Below are 24,912 nucleotides of genomic sequence, written 5' to 3'. Positions count from 1 at the left end.
AACAAGGCATATCATAGTCAAATTCACAAAATACTCAAGCAAGGAAAGATTCATGAAAGCAACAAGGTAAAAAAGTCCTTAACCTACAAGGGAAGACAGATCAGGTTTGCAGCAGACCTATCCACAGAAACCTGACAGGTCAGAAAGGAGTGGCAGGATATATTCAATGTGCTGAACCAGAAAAATATGCAGCCAAGAATTCTTTATCCATCAAGGCTGTCATTCAAAATAGGAGAGATTAAAATTTTCCCAAACAAAAATGAAAGGAGTTTGTGACCACTAAACCAGCCCTGCAAGAAACTTTAAGGGGGACTCTCTGAAGGGAGAAAAGATGAAAAAACAAAACAAAGCAAAACAAAAAAAAAAAAAGCAACAAAGACTAGAAAGGACCAGAGAACACCACCAGAAACTCCAACTCTACAGGCAACATATGGCAATAAACTCATATCTTTCAGTACCCATTCTAAATGTCAGTGGACTAAGTGCTCCAATCAAAAGACATAGGGTAACAGAATGGATAAGAAAACAAGATCCATCTATATGCTGTTTACAAGAGCTAAAGACACCTTCAGATTGAAAGTAAGGGCATGGAGAACCATCTATCATGCTAATGGTCAACAAAAGAAAGCCAGAGTATCCATACTTATACAATCTAGACCTTAAAATAAAGACTGTAACAAGAGATGAAGAAGGGCATTACATCATAATTTTAGACCAAGACCTAACCATTGTAAACATTTATGGTCCAAATGTGAGAGCACTCAAATATATAAATCAATTAATCACAAACATAAAGAAACTCATTGATAATAATACCATAATAGTAGACTTCAACACCCCACTTACCACAATGGACAGATCATCTAAACAGAAAATCAAGAAGGAAACAATGTCTTTGAATGACACACTGGACCATATGGACTTGACAGATATATTAAGAACATTTCATCCTAGAGCAGCAGAATACACATTCTTCTCCAGTGCACATGGAACGTTCTCCAGAATAGATTACATACTGGGACACAGATCAGCCCTCAACAGGTACAAAAAAGATTGGGATCATTCCATGCATATCTTCAGACCAAAATGCTATGAAACTTGAAATCAACCACAAGAAAAAATGTGGAAACATAACAAATACTTGGAGAGTAAAGACCATCCTACTAAACAATGAATGGGCTAACCAAGAAGTTAAAGAGGAAATCAAAAAGTACATGGAAGCCAATTAAAATGATAACCCCACAGCCCAAAACTTCTGGAACGCAGCAAAGGCAGCCATAAGAGGGAAATATATAGCAATCCAAGACTTCATAAAGAAGGAAGAAAGGTCTCAGATACACAACCTAAATTTATACCTTACAGAGCTGGAAAAAGAACAGCAAATAAAACCCAAAACCAGCAGAAGACAAGAAATAATAAAGATTAGAGCAGAAACCAATGCTATCGAAACCAAAACAAACAAACAAACAAACAAAAAACCAGTAGAACAGATCAATGGAACCAAAAGCTGGTTCTTTGAAAGAATTAACAAAATTGATAAACCCCTAGCCAGTTTGATCAAAAAGAAAAAGGAAAGGACCCAAATAAATAAAATCAAGAATGAAAGATAAGATCGCTTCTTGGCCTTTTGGCTAAGATCAATGAAAGAGGAGAAATCACAACCAAAACAGCAGAAATAAAAACAATAATAGAATATTATAAGCAATTATGTGCCAATAAAATGGGCAATGTGGAAGAAATGGACAAATTCTTAGAAACATATAAACTACCAAAACTGAAACAGGAAGAAATAGAAAATGGGAATGGACCAATAACCAGTAAAGAAATCGAATTTGTAATCAAACATTTCCCAAAAAGCAAGAGTCCAGGGCCAGATGGCTTTCCGGGGGAATTCTACCAACATTTAAAAAAGAGTTAACACCTACTCTCTCGAAGCTATTCCAAAAAATACAAATGGAACAAAAACTTCCAAACTCTATGAAGCCAGCATTATTACCTTGATTCCAAAACCAGACAAAGACCTCACTAAAAAAGGGGAGCTATAGACCAGTTTTCCTGATGAACATGGATGCAAAAATCCTCAACAAGATATTAGCCAACCAGATCCAACAATTCCTTAAAAAAATTATTCACCACGACCAAGTGGGATTTATACCTGGGATGCAAGGCTGGTTCAATATTCGCAAAACAATCAATGTGAGACATCACATCAATAAAAGAAAGGACAAGAACCATATGATCCTCTCAATAGATATAGAGAAAGCATTTGACAAAATACAGCACCCTTTCTTGATAAAAACCCTTAAGAAAGTAGGGATAGAAGGATCATACCTCAAGATCATAAAAGCCATGTATGAAAGACCCAACACTAATATCATCCTCAATGGGGAAAAAATGAGAGTTTTCACCCTAAGGTCAGGAACAAGACGGGGATGTCCAATCTCACCACTGTTATTCAACATAGTATTGGAAGTCTTAGCCTCAGCAATCAGACAACACAAAGAAATAAAAGGCATCCAAATTGGCCAGGAGGAGGTCAACCTTTCACTCTTCACAGATGACATGATGCTCTGTATGGAAAACCCACAAGATTCCACCAAAAAACTGCTAGAACTGATCCATGAATTCAGCAAAGTTGCAGGATATAAAACCAATGCACAGAAATAGGTTGCATTCCCATACACCAACAATGAAGCAACAGAAAGAGAATTCAAGCAATGGATCCCATTTACAATTGCACCAAAAACCATAAAATACCTAGGAATAAATCTAACCAAAGATGTGAAAAATATATACACTGAAAACTATAGAAAGCTTATGAAAGAAATTGAAGAAGACACACAAAAAATGGAAAACTATTCCATGCTTCTGGATAGGAAGAACAAATATTGTTAAAATGTTAATATTACCCAAAGCAATCTACATAGTCAATGCAATCTCTATCAAAATAACAGCAGCATTCTTCACAGAACTAGAACAAACAATGCTAAAATTTGTATGGAATCAGAAGAGACCCCAAACAGCAAAGCAATCTTGAAAAATAAAAAGAAAACCAAAGCTGTAGATAAAACCAAAGCTGGAGATCCCAGACTTCAAGCTGTATTACAAAGCTGTAATCATCAAGACAGTATGGTACTGGCACAAAAACAGACACTCAGATCAATGGAACAGAATAGAGAGCCCAGAAATGGACCCACAAACGTATGGCCAACTAATTTTTGACAAAGCAGGAAAGAATATCCAATGGAATAAAGACAGTCTGTTCAGCAAGTGGTGCTGGGAAAATTGGACAGTGACATGCAGAAAAATGAATCTGGACCACTTTCTTAGACACAAAAGTAAAGTCAAAATGGATGACAGACCTAAATGTAATACAGGAAGTCATCAAAATCCTCGAGGAGAAAGTAGGCAAAAACCTCTTTGACCTTGGCCACAGCAACTTTTTACCTAACACATCTCCAGAGGCAAGGGAAACAAAAGCAAAAATGAACTATTGGGACCTTATCAAAATAAAAAGCTCTGCACAGTGAAGGAAACAGTTAGAAAAACTAAAGGCAACCAACAGAATGGGAGAAGATATTTGCAAATGACATATCAGATAAAAGGTTAGTATCCACAATCTATAAAGAACTTATCAAACTCAATACCCAAAAAACAAACAATCCAGTGAAGACATGGGCAAAAGACATGAATAGACACTTCACCAGAGAAGACATCCAGATGGCCAACCGACACATGAAAAAATACTCAGCATCAGTCATCATCTGGGAAATACAAATCAAAATCACAATGAGATACCACCTCACACCTGTCAGAATGGCTAACATTAACAAATCAGGCCACAACAGATGTTGGCAAGGATGTGGAGAAAGAGGATCTCTTTTGCACTGCTGGTGGGAATGCAAAATGGTCTGACCACTCTGGAAAACAGTATGGAGGCTCCTCAAAAAATTAAAAATAGAACTACCCTACGACCCAGCAATTGCACTACTAGGTATTTATCCAAGGGATACAGGTGTGCTGTTTTGAAGGGGCACATGCACCCCAGTGTTTATAGCAGTGCTATCAGCAATAGCCAAAGTATGGAAAGAGCCTAAATGTCCATCGATGAATGAATGGATGTGGAAGATGTGGTATACATGTATATACATGAGGAGTTTAAGATACAAAACAGATGAACATAAGAAAGGGAAGCAAAATTAATATAAAAACAGGGAGGGAGAAAAACATAAGAGACTCTTAAATATTTAGAATAAACAGAGGGTTGCTGGAGGGGTTGTGGGAGGGGGGATGGACTAAATGGGTAATGGGCATTAATGAATCTACTCCGGAAATCATTGTTGTACTATATGCTAACTAACTTGGATGTAAATTTAAAAATAAATTAATTTAAAAATTTTTTAAAAACTGGAAAAAAAGAAATCTTCACATATCCTTGTTCTTTTCTAAATAAATTACCATCTCATCTGATTCTCAAATGGTCCTGAGAACCAAACATCTTCTTTTGAAGTGTCTTCTCCTCATATTTCCCGCTTGAAGACCCTACCCACCTGTGCAGAATATTTCATTAAATTAAAAGAAACAAACAAAAAACAGTAACAACAAAAAACCTATAAGTCAGTGTTCAACTAGGTGTATTTGGCTGTACTCTCACTTTCATTCATTAGTTTATGTGACAAATAGTTTCTGAGGGTCTCCTATCTGTCAGGCATTGTGAAAATGACTGAGAATATACAGATCAATATGCTACAAGCATTGTTCCCAAGGAGCTCATCTTCTAGCATGATGAATAGCATAGGATAGCATGCTACAATATAGGTGTGAACAAAGTTCTCTGGGAGCAGAGAGGCAGGAACATTTTTTTTGTTTTCTTTTGAGTCCAGGAAATCCAGAAAGATTTCATAAAGGCAAAGAAACTTAAAAAGGAATTTGCATTTTGCAGGATAAGTAGGAACTTACCATAGGGAAGTTGAGTAAAGGGCATTCCAGGCAGTTGGAAGAACTTAAGCAAATGCACAGAGATTGGAAAGGACATGTTTGAAAATGGTAAGTACTCCAGCATCACTAAGCTGTAGCATCCTTCAAAGAGTACAGGGGTGGGACAGTGGCAAAGGATAAGGCAGTGAAGATTGGATGGGACTACCCACTCGAATGCCTTAAGCAGTATAGGCATTATTTTGCAGGGAATGGGTCACCAATAATAATTTTTAAATGATGTAATATTGTCTTTACAAACTGCCCCAGTCATGCTGCCAAAAGGTGAGTCTAAGAATACAAGTTTTAGTAATTTCATCAGATCTCCTGCGTTCCTGGGAAACAGGAGTGAAGTATATTCCTGAGAAAATTATGCTCTGTGATTGAATACTAGCAATACATAATGTAATATGAGGTGACTGACCAATGGATAAGCTCTAAATATATATGTTAAATATGAATAATAAACGTGTGAAATGAGTACCCTATTAAAATCCCTTCCATCTTAAAAGATTTATGACTCTAAAAACTGGTGAATAAGTGATCTAATTGGTATCTTAACAAACAATGCTTAATAGGGCACTTTCCATTAGAAGAAATAGTCAGATGTGCAGCAAAAAAATAGGAAAAAGTAAAAACATACTAAAACAATATCTAAACTTATAATTACCTTTTAAAATTTGACCTACTATTATATATTTTTTCTATATATATTTTTGTTAGAATATATTAGGGTTTCCTTTAGAATTCAGTTTGTTCATCACTTGGTAAACTCTCCTGTCCCATCCTAAAAGCAGTACATAAAGGGACCAATAGTACATATTTCCCAGTGTCTGTAGAACTCCTTACTCCCGTCATCTTCAGCACCTGCTCGCAATCCTCTCCTCTCTGGTTAAAGCAAAGGCAATTTTTAAGCCTATGCTCTGTCTTCCAAGTTCACATCCACTTCTCTACCTATGTCCTTTTATAGTATAGTATCCTTAATGTATGTATAAATTTATTAAATCCACAAATGCAATTACAAAATATGATTTTTTCCCAGTTTTCATTTTATATATGAGGACAAAGAGACCTAGGGATATTGAAGGATTTAGACTTGGAGTTTGTTCAATACCACATAGCCAAACAGTGACAGACCCAGGACTCTAAAAACCTTTCCTAGACTGTGTCTCCACATCAGTGAGTCAGAAGTCAGGAAATGGACATATCAGTGGGCATGCTATCAGCACTTCACAAAGGTTGATTGGATAATTGGAGGATGGTTGAAGAGCTGGATGAAAATCAGAATTCTCATAGAAACTAGTTGTCTCCAACTAGAAAAGATAGTCCTGGTCAAGGACAAAAGAGGGGCCATTGCCAACTGGAACTTATTGGTTCAACAGATGTCTGTGGAGCATGAATGCTATCAACACTATCAAGCACTGGATACAATACCCTAAGGTACTGTTCTAGATGCTGGGAAGACAGTACTAGTGAAACAGATAAAAATTTCTGCCCTCATAGGGAAAAAGAAAATAAGCAAAATAATTTTATGTATATAATATATGCATACATGTACATTTTAAGGATTATATGTGTATTATACAGACACTCATACAATGATGTATGTATGTATGTATGTATGTATGTATGTATGTATGTAAGATGGATGGATCTAGGTAATAATAAGTGCTAAGGAGAAAAGTATAATGGGAATGGGGTGAAATTTTATATGAAGTGGGTAAGGAAGGCCTCACTGAGATGACTTGAGCAAACAGCTGAAGGAGTGCGGGCTCATCTGCGTGAACATCTGCACATTATACACAGTGGGAGCACCACCATTGAGCTGACAGTGTGTCTGGAATGCCGGAGTGATGAGCACAGGGGCAGTGGAAGATGAAGCTAGAGAGGGGAGGTAGAGGAGAGATTATGTAGGCCTTGTCATTTTGGCAAGGACTTTGGATTTTACTGAAGACAGAAAGTCATCTGTTTTCAAGGTCCTCACTCACTTCCTTTTACTTATTTTCAGTTAAATTACACAATTTATGTTTCTGCAGATTCACCATGGCCAGTTGAAATGAGCCTGCTTAGGACCAAGGACAGATCCATAGGCATTGGTTAGGAGGCCACTGTAGTAATCCAGGTGACACTGGATGTGACATGGGCAAGTGTGGTTGTAACACAGAAAGAGAGGAATGCCAGATTCTAGATATATTTTTAAGATTGAGCCAATAGGAGTCACCAATAGACTACACGTGGGTATGAGACAGAAAGGTAAGTCATGGGTGATATCAAGATTTTTTAAAGGATTTTTGGCTTGTTCTTGGGAACTTGCATAGCTTTTTCCTAAGAGATCAACCAACTCTTCAATATGTGAAGAGTGATGTGAGTAATTATATCATTAACTCAACCAGCATAGATGACCAGATAGGAATTTTGTTCAGTCAGACATAATCTTCCAGATACTAAACCATTTCTGTCAGGTAAGGCCTACCTTGCAGATCTCCCTCTGGGCTCTGGGAATCCAGGGGTTTACATCCCCAGAAGGCAGCATCTCCTTCAGGCCTTCAATGGTTTGGGATTTTAGTGGTAGGCATGGACCAATCTGTTCATTCAGGTAGAGTTCACAAATTCTGTTGCCCAGCATGTGCTGAAAGACAGTATTCCCAGTCTTCCTGTTACTTATCAGGACACTGAGGAAATGGTGCAGGTCCTGCCAGAGGTCCAGGAGTTGGATCTCCACTTTCAAATTCTGCTTTTTCAGGTAGTGCCGGAAGGGACGCCCTGCACAGTCATCAGCACACAAGGCCCAGTGGGTGTACCCTAAGGAAATGCTTTGTTTGATGACTTTCTTGATTGTCATCTGGGGGCAGTGATTGATGCTAGGGGTGACAGTCCTCATGTGTGTAGAGAACGTTGTCTCAAAGAGGCCCTCCATGTGGAGGTGGCTCTTGGATTTCTTCTTCATGTTAGACTTCCCAGCACAGAGACTATCCTTTTCCTGGGAACTGATTATTCTCTCCTTTGAAGACGTCACTTTCAAGGAGGGCATTTGTGTATATTTGTATTTGTATGTGTCCTTAACTTGAGCACACATCTCCTGGAGGGGCGTAATGTTGGCTTCTGGTTTGGTATCTATTTCCAGAGTAGAGCCATGGTCTGTCAACTGCCACATCCTCCTCTTGGTCGTCTTGCTTGAGTACCTCTTCTGGGGGTAGTGGCACTTCTTGATGCTCATGTTTAGAGGGAGTTCTCCTATGTGAGTACAGCAAACACTGCATAGGCGAGTCTCATATTCCTGCAGCAGACCTTGGCATGATTCCACTTTGGCCATAATCGTCCTGGCATGGGTGTAAAAGTTGGGGAGCCAATAGCTCTGAAGTTTGAACAGAGCCACTTTCTGCATGTGGCTCAAAATCTCCCTCCTGGTGGTTGATTGGTTGGGATGCCAGATGGATAGGTTCAGAAGGGACTCTGGAAATAATAGAAAGACACGAAGGATGAAAATGATCTAGTGGTAGTGATGATAATGATGTTGGGAGAGGTTTTTTGAAGTTTTCCAAATGTTATGTATAGGATTTCATTTGTTCTTCATGCAACCCTGGTGTATGGACAGGACAAATACATAGTAAACACGTTTTAGGGATTTTCTCAGGGAATGGTGACCCCTTTCTCTGATTACCTTCCCTTTCTCCCACATAAATAATACAGTTTATGGGATTCATTGAATTATTTTTTGGACAATTGGATGTTACCGTAAAGAAAAGCAAAATGAACAAGAAAATATGTTTAAGAATAGGAGGCATGTACCTATGAATGGGATTTTTCAGAGTCAGATCTACCTGGAGGAAAGGGTTTAGACTGGATAATTTGAAGGAGTCATTACCAGCTCTGATTTTAATGTAATAAATTCTCAGTGATCTCTATCAATAGAGGAGTGTGACCAATCTCAAAACACAGATCTTCTGGAACATATTTATATTTGGGTCAGGAATGTCTCCTTAATTAATAAATAAATAATTTTTGATGAATCTGATGTTCTAGAGTAGAGGCTGGCAAACGCGTAAACCTCAGCTTTGTGAGTTATATGCAGTCTCTGCTGCACAGTCTTCTTCTTTAGTCCTTTAAAAATACTAAAACATTCTTAGTCCACAGGCTATATGCACTGTTTTGCCTGTGAGCTCTAGTTTGTTCTAGGGAATCTCAGTTTTTAAAAAAGAGGTGCCATGCCATCTCAGAAGATGCAGGAGCTGTTTAATTATGCTGTCCCAATTCGTCTTCACTCCTTCCAGCCAACCTACACTGGTGAGTAATATCTCAGCAAGAAGCACATACCAGCCTAAGGACAACTGGACTCTTGCAACCCTTCCCTGTTAAGGGTTCCCATGACATCCCTGATACACAGAAAATGGAGAGGGTATATGCCTACAAAATGATTGATTTTTTTGGTTACATCCCCCAGTGATTTCACTTCAGATATGCTTTATAATTCTTACTGATGTTCATGTTGCAGAGAGTCACTACTCTTGAGCCCTCCTGTAAATGGGTAGCCTTCAGCACAAGGAGGAGGGACAGATAATGGTCTCTCATTTCCAGGTCCATCTCATCTATGCTCAAGATCTTCTCAGCAAGGATCCAGAAATCCACCAGCTCTTCACCTACAGATTAGACAGGGCAAGCACAGCGCTGCACCCCGATGTTGCCCCTTCTGTGGTTACATCTGGGTGTAGCAGCTAATACCACTCCCCACCACCAGCTTGCTCTATTGCCTCAAATAGTACCATTAGTCACTTCTTTGGTTTCAGGCATCATCCCTAGTGATGTCGTACTATTGGGGCAGATGGAGGCATGGGGAGAAGGGACTTAATGGATAGGGACCTTGTGTGACTTTTGTCGTTGTGAGGAAAACTGTTACTTTAGAGAAAACTGAAAGACTGTGAGAATGGATCATGAGACACTTGAATTTATCCAAAACATGAAGATGAAAAGAAAAAAGAACATTTCCTATATCATGGACCCAGAAAAACCAGAAGAAGGAATAATAGAACCCAAAGATGCCAAAGACTACATTCCCTGTGTCACAACTTTGCCAGGGTTAAAGTCTGAGTGACATACTAAAAGATAGCCTGTCTAGTTCTTCCCTACCTGCTCCCTGGAAATCCAGGATTTCACCCTTAAACTAGGGCTTGTCCTTGGATGAAAACCAATGCTGCTGAACTGGAGTGTCAGCTAGTGCTGGCTGCTCACCTCCCAGTAGTCATCAACCACTGGACTCAACAGAACAGAAAGCAGTGCATGTGAACACTTCTGCTATAGGGATTTGTTTATTTATGTGTTCCTTGTGTGTTTCCCCACTATTGTGATAGCTTTATGAAGTGGAGATTTATGGCTCTTATTCACAGTGGCTTCCACACAGTGGTGCTCAACATTGTTAAGTGAATAGATACATGAATGGATGGATGAATGAACAAAATAAAAGGACTCTGTTTACTTTTGCCCTAAACTACACTGTGGACCTATTTTCAAAGACTTTTACACAAACTACAGTATAAAACATTTATTTCCCATATGCATACATTATTGTCAATAAGTGCTCTGGGGCATCCTGGAAGCTGTTATGAACCTGCAAGGACTCCAGAAACAACTCCAAGAACCTACCTGTACTGTCTTTGAGGTAGGTACAGAAGCGCCACATCCCTCTGACCCCACCAATGCACTTCTGGAGTAGCCACTGGTCTGCTTTTTTCCATCTCAACATCTTGGCTGCCAGGAAAAGTCCATGGTGAGAGAGAGAGAATGAGCTCTTCTCCCAGCCCCTCTCTCAGCCTTGCACACAGCTAGACCCCCATTCACTCAGGGTGAGTGAGGAAAAATGGTGGCCATTTAGACGAGTTGGGGTAGGAGTATGCAGTACTTCTGAAGGCAGGAAATAGACCCTGTAGTGACACGCATCATATGAGGGACCCACAAGCAGAGTATAATCCACAGATCAAAAACACCACCCAAGGCTCTTTGCCTTCTATAATCCCCACCTGACAGTGATTTTGCCAATCCAATTTTCCCAATATATATATTGAAGAAAGGAGATGAATATATTGGGTATTTTGTTATATTTTACTCAGTGTAAGTCTCCTGAATCTCAACTTTCCCCAGGTGGAACACAGTTTCCTTTGGCTAGTTGAATTGAGAGTCAAATTATTGATTCAATCCTAGATGGCAATTTTATTAATTAATTCTCTTAACAAATATATATTATTAATATATTTGTTAAATGTCTACTACTTAGTATCATTCTAGATGTTTGGGATACATTAGCAAATGGGAAATCCTTGCCCACAAGGAGCTTACATTCTGGTGAAGGAGACAGATAATAAACAATAAGCATAATAAGTACATTATCTAGTAAGGTTGAAGGTTACAAGCACTACAGGAAAAAATGAAAAGGTAAAAGAGAGTAAAGGGGGTTGGGAGTGTTAGGACAAGAGTTGGATGAATGGCATTAGGGTCATCAGGGTAGCCTCTTCTGAGGAGGTGAGATTTGCACAGAGTTTTGAAGAGGTGAGAGAGGGAGCCAATGTGGGTATATTGACAAAGCATTCCAGGCAGAGTAAATAGCCAGTGCAAGGCCTTGAAATGAGTATGTGTCAAGGCAGGATTTTTGAGGAACTGCAAGCAAGCCAAGTGTAACTGAAATGGAATAAGCAATGGAGGGAATAGGAGGAGATCAGGTCCTAAAAGTAATGGACCCACATCTTGAGGATCCTGAAGACCTAGAGATATAGGGGCATTAGATCTCACACTGAGATGGGAGTCATTGGTGGGGGTAGGGAGCAGCCAATAGAGGAGTTACATGATCTGAATTAAGTTTTAAAAGGCTCTCTCCAGGTGCCTAGGTGGCTCAGCCGGTTAAGCTTCCAACACTTGGTTTCAACCCAGGTCATGATCTCACAGTTCATGAGTTTGAGCCCCGCTTTGGGTTCTGCACTGACAGAGCGGGCCCTGCTTGGGACCCTTTCTCCCTCCTCTCTGCCCCTCCCCTGCTCACACTCTCTCTCAAAAAAATTGTTTTTTGTTTTGTTTTGTTTTAAAGGCTCTCTCTGGCCACTGTGAGCAGGAGAACAAGAGCAGAAACAAGGAGACTAATTAAGAGATGATTTCAGTAGCCAGGTGAGAAATTGTGGTGGCTTAGACCAGGTGGTACGAATGAAGGTGGTGAGCTATGTTTGATTCTGAATATATTTTAGGCAGGTTTGCCATGTTCTGTGTCCACCAGTAACTCTCTCACTTCTGGCTGCAGTGAGACAAATAGCACATACAACCTATCTGTCTCCTGCTTATTGCTCTAGGTACCAATTTTTTCAGCCTAAGCTTTCACCTACTGCTGCATTACAAGCTGGGCCACCCTCACATCTAAGTCTACAAAGGTGGCCAGTATTTGTAAATTACTACAGGACTGACAGGAACAGGATCATTATACAGCCTGGCTTCCCATATTTCTCCACACACACACCCTCATGCTTACCTCCTTCTGGGGACTTAATGAAACTGATGAGCTCCTGACAGAGAATGTAATGGAAACACAAGTTGGTTTTACAGAAGAAAGGTAACCGGTATTTTTCCAACCAGGTCAATAATCCTTTGTACTTTGCAATCTAGAGTGCAAACAAAATGGGAACAGAAAAGAGAAATGGAACTGAAATGCTAAGAAATGCAGCTTAGCAAGGGGCAATAAATAACTTCACACCTGCAGTACCTGGCCCACAGGGGAGGTGTGCTGATTAAAAATAGTATCTAAGAGGAGTGAAGGCTTGAGCCAAGGCTCCCGAAGGAGTGAATGAATTGGTAGGAGAGAAAAGGCTTGGTCTTTCATCAAAAATGTTTCCTTACTCCTGGGTCAAGTTGTTTAAGAAAACATCTAAGTCTTGCTAGGTAGAAGAGAAACAGAAGAAATTTTGGTCTGTGGTGTCAAGTCAACTCTATTGAATTTGCTTCTTTATAAGCACACTTAAAATTTCTTACAAGTTCCTTACCCATATCAAATGTACAACATGTACAAAAACACACAAAGGGGTGTATGTGTGGCTCAGTCAGTTGAGCATCTGACTCTTGATTTTGGCTCAGGTCATGATCTCACAGTGAGTTCAAGCCCCACATCAGGCTCTGTGCTGACAGCATGGAGCCTGCTTGGGATTCTCTCTCTCTCTCTCTCTCTCTCTCTCTCTCTGCTCTCCCCCCACCCATGCTCTCTCTCTCTCAAAAATAAACAAATATTTTTAAAAAACCATACACACAAAGACTCACATCACACTTAACATCATTTAGAGTATAGGTTGGATCACTGAGGGATTGAGCCACCAGAGAAGGGAAAACATAAAATTTTTCTTTTTGCCTGTACCTTCCACTCATCTTTACCCATTTTTCCAATCCCCCCCATCCACTTCCCATGTGGCAACCACCAGTTTGTTTTCTGTACTTATGGGTCTTTTTCTGCTTTTATTTGTTCATTTGTTTTGTTTTTTAGATTCCACACATAAGTGAAATCATATAGTATTTGCTTTCCTTTAATTTATTTCACTTAGTATATTACCCTCTAGTCCCATCCATGTTGTTGCAAATGGCAAGACAAGATCTCATTCTTTTTTATGGCTGAGTAATATTCCAGTGTGTGTATGTGTGTCACACCTTCTTTATCCATTCATCTATTGATGATACTTATGGTGCTTCCATATATTGGATATTGTAAATAATGCATAAACATAGGGGTGTCTATATCTTTTCAAATTAGTGTTTTCACTTTCTTTGGGTAAATACCCAGTCATGGAATTACTGGATTTTATGGTAGCTCTATTTTTAATTTTTTGAAGAATCTCTATACTGTTTTCCATAGTGGTTACACCAATTTACATTCTCACCAAAAGTGCACAAGGGTTCCCTTTTGTCCACATCCTCACCAATACTTGTTATTTCTTTTCATTCTGACAGGTCTAAGGTGGTGTCTCATTGTGGTTTGATTTGCATTTTCTTTATGATTCATGATATTGAACATCTTTTCATGTGTCTGTTCGCTATCTGTACATCTTTATTGGAAAAAGTGTCTAATCAAGTCTTTGCCCATTTTTAATTGGATTTTTTTTTTTTGGTGTTGAGTTGTATAGTTCTTTGTATCTTTTTATATTAACCTTTTATTATAGATATCATTTGCAAATATCTTTTCCCTTTCACTGGGTTGCCTTTATGTTTTCCCAATGGTTCCCTTTGCTGTGCAAAAGGTTTTTACTTTGGGGGCACCTGGGTAGCTCAGTTGGTTGAGCGTCCAAATTTGGCTCAGGTCAGGATCTCACGGTTTGTGGGTTTGTGCCCCGCATGGGGCCCTGGGCTGATGCCTCAGAGCCTGGAGCCTGCTTTGGATTCGGTGTCTCCCTCTCTCTCTCTACCCCTCCCCTGCTCATGCTCTGTCTCTCTCAAAAATAAATAGACATTATAAAAAAAATTTTTAAAAAGGTTTTTACTTTGGGGTAGTTCCAATAGTTAATTGTTCCTTTTGCTTCCCTTGCCTGAGGAGACATATACATAAATATGTTGCTAAGGCTGATGTCAAAAAGAATACTGATTATGCTTGCTTTCAGGATTTTTATGGTTTCAGGTCTTACATTTAGGTTTTTAATCCATTTTGAGTTGATTTTTGTGTATGGTATAAGAAAGCGGTTTCATTCTTTTGCATGTAGCTGTTCTATTTTCTCAACATTATTTATTGAAGAGACTATCTTTTCCCCCACTGTATATTCTTCCCTGCTTTGTTATGGATTAATTTACCATATAAGTGTGGGTTTATTTCTGGGCTCTATCTCCTATGGATAGACCTATAGATCTATCCTATGTGTCTATTTTTGTGTCAGTATCATACTTTTTTTGATTATTATAGCTTTATATTTTAAAATCTAGAATTGTGATATCTCCAGTTTTGTTCTTTTTTCTCAAGATTGCTTTGGCTTTCTGGAGTCTCTTTTGGTTCCATACACATTTTAGGATTATTTCTATAGTTCTGTGAAAAATACTATTGGTATTTTGCAACACAGATTGCATTGAATCTGTAGATTGCTTAGGGTAGTATGGACCTTTCATCAATATTAATTTTTACAATCCATGAACATGACATGTCTTTCCATTTGTGTCATCTTCAATTTCTTTCATCAGTGTTTTACAGTTTTCAGAGTATAGGTCTTTGACCTCCTTCCTAGGTATCTTATCCTTTTTGGTGCAATTGTAAATGCAATTGTTTTCTTAATTTCTCTTTCTGCTATTTCATTATTAGTGTACAGAAGCACAACAGATTTCTGTTTATTAATTTTGTATCCTGAAACTTTACAGAATCTATTTATTACTTCTAACATTTTTAAAAATATAATTTATTGTCAAATTGGCTAACATACAGTGTGTTAAGAGTGCTCTTGGTTTTTAGGGTAGATTCCGTGGTTCATTGCTTACCTACAACACCCAGCGCTCACCTTAACAAGTGCCTTCCTCAATGCCCATCGCCCATTTTCCCCTCTCCCCCACGCCCCCATCCACCCTCAGATTGTTCTTTGTATTTAAGAGTCTCTTATGGTTTGCCTCCCTCTCTACCTGCTTATAACGATTTCCCCCCTTCCTTTCCCCCATGGTCTTCTGTTAAGTTTCTCAAGTTCCACATATGAGTGAAAACATATGATATCTGTCTTTCTCTAGCTGACTTATTTCATTTTTTTGAGGGAGTCTTTAGGACTTCATATGTATTATGTCACGTGCAAATAGTGCCAGTTTTACTTCTTCATCAATTTAAATACCTTTTATTTGTTTTTTATCTGATTGCTGTGGTTGGAACTTCCAGTGCTGTTATATAAAAGTGGTGAGAGTGGACACTCTTGTCTTGTTCCTGATCTTACAGGAAAAGCTCCCAAGATTTCACTATTGAGTATGATGTTAGCTGTGGTTTTGTCATATGCGGCCTTTGTTATGGTGAGGTATGTTCCTTTTGTTTATTATTAAATTTTTTTAACGTTTTATTTTTTTTTTTTTTGAGACAGAGAGAGACAGAGCATGAACAGGGGAGGGTCAGAGAGAGGGAGACACAGAATCTGAAACAGGCTCCAGGCTCTGAGCTGTCAGCACAGAGCCCGACGTGGGGCTCGAACTCATAGACCGCGAGATCATGACCTGAGCCAAAGTCAGCTGCTTAACCAACTGAGCCACTCAGGCATCCCTGAGGTATGTTCCTTTTAAACCAACTCTATTGAGGGTTTTTATCATGAATGATATTGAATTTTGTCAAATGCTTTTTCTGCATCTATTAAGATTATCATATGATTTTATCCTTCATTTTGTTAATGTGGTGTATCATGTTGATCAATTTGCAAACACTGAATCATCCTTGTATCCATAAAATAAATCCCATTTGTCACAGTAAATGATCCTTTTAATGCATTGCTGATTTCAGTTTGCTAATATTTTGTTGAGAATTTTTGTACCTGTGTTCCTCAGAGATATTGACCTGTAATTCCCCCTTTTTGTAGTGTTTTTGTCTAGTTTTGGTATCAAGATAATGCTGGCCTTGTAGAAACAAAGGTATTTGGAAACTTTCCTTCCTCTTCTATTTTTTAGAATAATTTCAGGAGAATAGGTATTAACTCTTCTTTAAATGCTTAGTAGAATTCGCCTGTGAACCCATTTGGTTCTGGACTTTTGTTTGTTGAAAGTTTTTTGATTGCCAATTCGATTTCTTTACTAGTAATTGTTCTATCCAGATTTTCTATTTATTCCTGATTCAGTTTTGGAAATTATATGCTTCTACAAATTTATCCATCTCTTTTAGTTTGTCCAATTTTTTGGCATATAATTTTTCATAGTAACCTCTTATAACTTCTGTAGTATTGGTGGTTATTTCTTCTTTTTCAAGAAAATAAGGATTTTACGTTTCAGGATTTTTCTAGGGAAATCAAATATAATACTCAGAGTGGAGTGTCTTTCTCAGCTCTTCAGGTCTCAGAGAAAAATAAAATCTGTTGTGAGTGTGGCTTAGAGTGATCTTTCTGATCCCACATGCCACTGGTAGAGCATGCATAAGTCTAAGATCTACACAGTAGGAAAAGAGAACAAGAAGGAGGAAAAGGAGAAGAGAAAGACAATGGACAAGGAAGACAGTTATAAAGAGAAAAAAAAGATTGGGAGAAAGACATGTTTCTGAAGGAGAATGGTAGGATAGTCATTAGGAATTGCATAGTGGTACCTTATCTTTATCTATAATTTATAATGCAAATAACTTATAGTGCAAATAAGTGGACCATGCACTGCCACTTCCTACCCCACACCTGTGGCAGGCATTGCCAATCAATTCTCAGACTCTTTCTTGCTTATATATGGCCCCAGAATTCTTCTAAATGGTGTTCCAAGCATTTCCTCCCCAATAATCACAGTGGACATGAAAAATGGTATCATTTGCTGGCCATAGACTAGAAGATAGAGGAGAGAATTCACCAACAATTGTCTGTCCAAGTGGTAAAAACACAAAAAGGAGAAATGTCTATGCTGGCTTGATGCTGTTTGTCCTACTCACCTGCTTTATAGTTTCTTTCAGAGTCACCCTCTGGGCCTCCTTTCCCTTTTACCTCTCCATCTCTCACGCCACCCTTCAAATTTAGCTCCCTCTCCCCCTAACCCAAACCCTCTGCCATTCAAGAATCTTACCACGTCATAAGGTATTTCTGGCCACAAGCTCCACTGTGAATTTTCAACAGCATAAAATGGTGTCTGACCAAAGACCTGCAAAAGAAAGCTAGGAAATGCCAGACGGGTAGAACTTCTCTTCATAAATATGTCCCAGTCCAACTGCAGCTCAGGGGAAGGGGGTTCCATTGATTTCCTATTCTAAGAGACATTAATTCATAAATTCATTCCACTAAATCAACCTGCCTTGCAGAAAAACACCCAAAATAGACTAAAGTGCAGATTCATTGATCTTTGGGGTCAACTCTGACCCACCCTGGAAGTTATCTTGCCTGTGTACAAAGGCCAAAGCATTATATTAAAAGGTATTTACTTTTGTATTACATTATTCACTTCTGCATGGGTTTAGAGAGTTAGATCAAAGGTTGGAAACATTTTTTATAAAGAGAAACAGCTTTGGATTTGCCTAAGCTCTTGAACTGGAGAAAGTAGAGGGGCCTAAGGATATGAGGGTTAGAGGTACAAATTTCTTAGTGGTGGTATTAAGAATGTCCAAAATTTATAAATAATTCTAGGTTACTTCCTTGGAGAAGGGACTGTGACCTTGGCAACCAGTTTTGAGACTGATGGGCAACGGCTTCTATGTTTGTAGGTATTTAAGCTTAGCAGTATCAACATAGGTACCAACATGTCTCAAAGTATCCCCACATCATTTGTGAAAAACTAGAGGGGCTGAAGTCTCAACTCCTGGCTAAGCTCTTAGAACATGATGTCAGCTTCCATCTCTCCAAGACTGTCAGCCCCAAATTTTGTCAGTCTGAGGCTCTCTCCTTCTGTCCCCTTTGTCCTTGGATATGAGATATATAAAGAAGGCAGTGGTACTGATTGTACTTTACAAATATCAGCCTGTGAAGGAGGCTCAGTCCTTAGTGACTCCTCACTGGTCTGCACTCAGGGTTTGACATGACATGCCCTGTCTGGCATGTGAAGTTGCCTTTATGAGATGTATGGGGGGACTAAGGAGTCATGAGATTCTGTAGGAGTAGTGCATGGAAGCAGTTTCACCATGTGATCTTTGCAACACAGAGGGCATGAGGCCAATGTGGAAAACATACCAGTTTTAGAGAGCTCCAAGACTTCCCCAGATTTTCCATGTGTTCTTGGGCAAGTCATTGAACGTCTGGTGTCTATCTCACAGGATGTTTATAGAAATTAATGGTCAAAATTTGTAAATTGACAGCAATATTCAACATAAACTAATACTGTCTCTCTAAATAAACCACAGCTACCTAAATGGCCAAGACTTTCTTACATTCTTGGTTGGGATTCTAGTTCCCACACCATTCTCACCATTTCTAGAACATTATTATAGACTGCTTAAGTTGTGTTGATAAATTGACTAACTACAATGCCCCAAGATTACTTCTGCAAACTTTCATTAAGACAGTGGCACCACCTTCCACCAGGCATCCGACTCCTCCCTTCTTGTTACCACCTCTCCCTGACATTCAAACAGTGACAGAGTCCTATATTTTTCTTTATTAAAAATCTCTCTAATTTGTTCCATTCTCTTTATCTTCTTGCCTTTAAACCCGCACCACTGAAACAGTCTCCTAACTGCTCTCCTCGCCTCCATTATGGTCCCCTAATGGCCAAACCTGTGGTCAGACTTCTACAGAAATAATTTGCACAGATGAAAGTCTGATAATGTTACTCCTTTACTTGAAGCCCTTCAATGGCTCTCCATGACCTTCAGGATGATGTCTAAACTCCTAAGCATGGCCCGCCTGCTCTGAGAGGCCTGGCTTAGCCTGTCCTGCAGTTTTATCTCTTGCTGGGTCTGCCTCTCACAACTTTTTCTTCAGCCTTAGTTGCTTAGTGTTTCTCCCCAAGTACCGTGGGATTATTTTCCTTGGTGCCTTTACTTACTCTGTTCTGTCTATAAGTCCTTTGCATCTTAATAGTCGACCTCCTACCTCCTACCTCTTTATCCACATCTCCTCTTTTCCTCATACTTCTTTTCCTCCTACCTCTTTATCCACATTTCCCTCCCCATTTTCTTCCCCAGCCAATTGTCAGCTACATTGTCTTTTTTAAAGACTTGGCTTGTGTCACGTATTCATTGAAGTCTTTCCTGACCTACCAGGTAGAAGTGGTCTCTCCTTCTGATGCACTTGTACTCCAGTGCTTTCTAGACATTCCTATCATGTCACCCACAACCCTTTTTGCACTCACTTTAAATATTGCTCTCGCACATTAGGAATTTCTTGAGAACAGTGATAGCATCGTTAATATTTGCATCCCCAGTACTAAGCCCACTGACTGGCACAAAGTAACTAACTACCCAATAAATTTTGTAGGGTAGTACACAGTGGCTTTTTCCCAGTTGTATGAATTTCACACTTTAATAGATGGTATTCTTTGGAAAAGGATACACTGAGCCACAATTTATAAGGCACGAACCTTAAAATATAACCAAAAACTTAAATGAAAAAAGATGTGGGATTAGTCTAGGTTTGGATCTAAGAGTATTTTGACATTCGAGATTTATTTTAGTTGCAAAGGTTGAGAAAATATATGTTTGGTTTCAGTCAACAGCTCAACAATTGCTCTGGCCAAACACCTGATGAGGGGAGCAGAGCAGAATAAATAATCCATGGTCCCTGTCCTGCAGGAATCCACAATCTCACAGTTCAGTAGGAGACACACACACGTACAACACAAGAGGGTTGCAAAGTGCCAAGGGGCACAGAGGCAGGGAGAAATAAGTTCTAATTAGGAGAAGATAGGAATTTCTTAAGAACAGGATTTAAGCAGAGATTTGAAAAATGGTTAAGATTTTCGTAGGTGGAACTATAAAAACTACCAACACAGCCAAGAAGGGGTGCAGAGGTGAGAAAATGCCAGGTGTACTCTATGAGGATACAGTTGCTATCAATGCAGCACTGGGTACCAGAGGATGTTATGGGAAATAAATGTGGACAGGCAAAGGCAATTAAGGAAGCTGAGGAGTTGGGATTTATCAACAATGGGAAGCTCCTAGAGATTTTAAAGGAGATTCTGTTTATATTTATTTGCTCAAGTTAAAATAGGTTTTGAGTTAGTAAGAAGTTTATTCTTTTAAAAATGCACTCAGCTCAGTGAGATTCACTATTCAGCTGTTGCTGAAACATTTGAATTTAATTCTGGGAATACTTACCGGGAGAGAAAGAAATGTGTTGAAAAAATCGGCAAAGATTTCATCCTCTAGCAGAATTATAAGGTTTGTAGAACTGATTATCTCTATATGGGGAGAAAAAAAAAACCACACCTCATGAACCAGGGTTGCATTCAGGATGAGACAACAAAGCAAGAGGATGGATCATGTCACATGGTCAAATCTCAGAATTTGATGACCTTTAGGGTCATCTAACTTGATTTTTCCCTCTCTTCAGGACTCTTCTCTGCAATATCACTCTGTTTAAATACTCCCAGCTGTGGGGAGCTCACAGCTTCATAGAGCTACCCATTCCATTTATGAAGAGATGAAATGCTTAGGAAGATTTTCCTACTGTAAACCACCTTCTTTTATCTTCTTTCCATTTGCAGAAATTCTGCCCCTGAAGCTCAACAGAATTCATCTAAATCCTCTTAAAGGGGACAGTGCTTCCATATTCATAAAAACATCACAACCTTCTGTTCACCTCTGACCCTTCTGGCTAATCTGTCACTAAGCAATTCTTCAGCCGTTCATCACATGGCCTCCTTTCTATCTGGGTCCTCGCTCTGTGGCTAGAGTGGCACCTACAACCCAAGTACTCTGCATGCTTCCCAGGGAAGAACATGAGACAACTTTGCCCATACTGTATGTTCTATTAGTGTGGCCAAACATGAGATTAGCTTTGGGTGCTCTCACATTACACTATTAACTCCATCATCCTTTATTTATGCAGTCATTTTTTGGAAACCAAGGGTAGGAATTTACATTTATTCCAGTTGAATTTCAACTTGTTGATTTGGGCCCAACAAAAGCTTTTTTGAATACTTATTTGGTCATGCAAAGTATTTATTACTCCTCTAGGGCTTGATCATTGTGCTGCCTAAATTAATCTGAGGAGATGAATGTTGACTATCACAAAGCCAAGCAGAGCGACCATAGGTGGACTAGGTGACCCCTCTAAGTTTGCTCTAACTCATTCTCTATGCTCTTTAACTCCCAATATTCAACTAGTGAATAATCCAGTTGTTTTATCAATGCTCAGCATTTCCCCATTGTGTACCCAAAATTTATAATAAAATACTTATAAAATGAACAACATAGATATTATATTAATCCTATCTCTTGGTCTATTAGATGTCTGATGAGAATCGTCAGTGCCATTCACAATTGCTGGAGTGCAGTTATGATAATATAAGAAAACTAAACAATCCCCTCCATCACTTTTCCTGACAACACTTGGGGTTATTGTCTTTGTGTAATAGAAATAGAAATAGGAACCCAGACAATCAAACACTATTGTAACAGAATTGATGTCAGTTCTTGCCTTTTGCTAGAGAGACCTCTGCTTTTCTTTTTAGAATCATTTCCTGATCCACTTCATCTATTCCACATAGATAATCCAAAATTTATGTTTTCAGGCCAGACTTCTTTCCTTGGCTCTAGTTCTAAATATCCAATGAGCTATGGGACATTGCTCCATGGACATCCAGCAGAACTTCAATCTCAACGTTTTCAAAACTGATCTGATCATTTTGCTTTTTCCTTTATTCCTAATCTCTGTTAACGGAACCACCACTCATCCAAATGTCTAAATCAAAAAGCCGAAAATCATCTTTTTTTTTTCTTTGAGAGAGAGAGACAGAGCATGAGCAGGGGAGGGGCAGAGAAAGAGGGAAACATAGAATCTGAAGCAGGCTCCAGGCTCTGAACTGTCAGCACAGAGCCTGATGTAGGGCTTGAACTTACAGACTGCGAGATCATGACCTGAACCGAAGTCAGACCCAGGCACCCCAGAAGCCTGAAAATTATCTTTTTCTGAAAATTTTATTTATTTATTTATTTTAAGAGGGGGAAGAGAGTGTGAGCAGGGAAGGGGTAGGGAGAGAGAGAGAATCCCAAGCAGGCTTTGCATGGTCAGCGTGGAGCTTGGTGTGGGGCCTGAACTCACAAACTGTGAGATCATGACCTGAGTCAACATCAAGAGTTACACACTTAACTAACTGAGCCACCCAGGCGCCCCCTGAAAATCATCTTTGATTCCTCCTTTGCTCTGTTTCTCTCCCTCTCAAACACTCCCATAGGCAATGGAGGACCATGCTATGTGGTCTCTCTTCCTACAGATTTCTAAAATCCATCCTTTCCTCTCCAACTCTACAGACACTGTCTTATTTCAGGCTCCCATCATCTCTCACCTTGACTTTATGGCATCAGTTTCTTATGTGATCTCCCTAAGTTTCCTTTCCAAGCGCTTTCCACACACCGGCACCATAATCTTCCAATGTTGTTATTGTTAAAGCCCTTCAAATACTCTTCAATATCCTAGAGAATATAAGGCTTCACCATATCTGGATTTGGTGTTCTCTGCCAGCATCATCTCCCACTACACCATACCATGCTGCCTTCTATTTGCCAGCCAAAATATTGTGCTTTCCTGCACATGCTATGTCCTCTCACTTCCAACCTTCTTGTCTTTGTTACCATATTCACAGCACCTGAAATGTCCTCTCAACCTATGTGCTTTGCAAATTGCTAGTCATCCGTCAAGAACTGGTTAACATATAACCTTGGTGAACCAAGCAAATGGTAAAATCAATCACTACCTCCCCTGCACCATTACTTACATCTCCCATTATTATAATTAACCAGTTGCTGTTTTCATTTATTGAAACAGCATTTATTTCATTTATGTATCTGTCTTTCTCAGTAGACTAAGCCCTATGAGAGGAGGAACTTGGTCTTTTCATCTTTCTTCCCCTAGCCAGTAAAAGTGCTTGGATAATGTCTAAGTTCTATAAAAGTTAAATGAATTGTTCTTCCAAGAAATCTTTAATCTTTTGAGTTTTTGTTCAATTGTTTGTTCATCACTGATAAAGACTGGCATGGATTTCTTTCTTTTTTTTTTTTAATTAGGATCCCAATTCATAGGTTTTTTTAATATGAAATTTATTGTCAAATTGGTTTCCATACAACACCCAGTGCTCATCCTAACAGGTGCCCTCCTCAATGGCATGAATTTCTTAATAAGATTATTGAGACAATCTGAATGCAGGAAAGTGGAGTTTGGCAGAAATTTCCCAAATGATTGTGTCCCATAGCTACACTCACTGTTGGTGACAAGGGGCTTGACTATGACAGGGTTTGCCATTAACAAGACTGTCTTAATGGGGTATAGAAACAAGTCTTTCCATATATTCCCCTTCTTACTTGTTTTGCTTTGTAACTTCCTAATAATTTGGGAAGGCCTTCAACATTCATTCCATACAATAATAATACTAACTTGGGAACAAAAGGAATAATTGGATAACCCCAAACTTCATGCTAGCCTTCTCCCTGGAGGAGACATGACACATGATGGCCCAATCTGCATTTTTCTTCCTCCTTCTTAGTTGTCTCACTTGTCTTATGAAGGGGGCTCTGTCCTATCCTCAAAGATCAGTTGGCATACAGTGGGGATGGGAGTTGGGGAGGAGAAGAAGAGAAAAGGAAAACAAAGGGCATGAATAACATAAAAGCCATAGGTGGTATCCCTGAATGACTCAGATCTGTTGAGACTGGAAAGGTGAGAGGTTTGCCCTATGTAGGGGGGGGGCTAAAAGTCTCAGAGACATCCCTTTTAGAGACTTACCAGCATTGCTCATGTTGCCATGCTTTCCCTGCCACTGTGATTAGTAAGGATACAGAACTAGTCCCCAGTCAACAGAACTCCACCCCATATGAACACACAGTGACACCCCCTCTAAGGGGTTCCAGATTCTATCAGGAAGTGCTCTTTTATCTCTGGGCACTCAATCTGAAGATAACACTTTGTTACCTGATCTTCTGGATCTCCTAAATGTACCAGACTTTTCCTGTACCTAGGCTTTTAGTCCATACAGTTTCGTTATCAGTTGTCCAGTTATTGATACTGAGTTTTAGCTGTCTCCTTAACTTGACCTTATGCTTCAGGGAAGCAAGAATCTGTTTCTTTCTTTCTTTCTTTCTTTCTTTCTTTCTTTCTTTCTTTCTTTCTTTCTTTCTTTCTTTTTAATGTTTATTTATTTTGTGAGAAGGGGGGGGGGCGC

The 24,912-nt window shown here is 39.2% G+C and overlaps 1 protein-coding gene across 1 annotated transcript in view; it reads right to left on the bottom strand.

Moving 5' to 3' along the window:
* RGSL1 (regulator of G protein signaling like 1) overlaps window positions 1–24,544 on the bottom strand; it is a 105,538-nt gene extending 80,994 nt beyond the window's left edge. The window contains exons 1-7 of the mRNA XM_086693359.1: window positions 24,477–24,544; window positions 20,852–20,934; window positions 17,674–17,748; window positions 12,476–12,605; window positions 10,612–10,716; window positions 9,450–9,611; window positions 7,448–8,427 (exon numbers count right to left, since the gene is read on the bottom strand). Of these exons, the coding sequence (XP_086549485.1) occupies window positions 7,448–8,427; window positions 9,450–9,611; window positions 10,612–10,716; window positions 12,476–12,605; window positions 17,674–17,748; window positions 20,852–20,934; window positions 24,477–24,489 (1,548 nt within the window). The 5' untranslated portion in view covers window positions 24,490–24,544. The remainder of the gene's footprint in view (window positions 1–7,447; window positions 8,428–9,449; window positions 9,612–10,611; window positions 10,717–12,475; window positions 12,606–17,673; window positions 17,749–20,851; window positions 20,935–24,476) is intronic.
* Between the last annotated feature and the right edge of the window lie 368 nt (window positions 24,545–24,912).

The sequence above is a fragment of the Puma concolor genome, chromosome E4, assembly GCF_028749965.1.
Source record: "Puma concolor isolate L17-30 chromosome E4, mPumCon1.1.hap2, whole genome shotgun sequence".
Lineage (NCBI taxonomy): Eukaryota > Metazoa > Chordata > Mammalia > Carnivora > Felidae > Puma > Puma concolor.
This window is presented reverse-complemented; position numbering and strand designations above follow the sequence as displayed.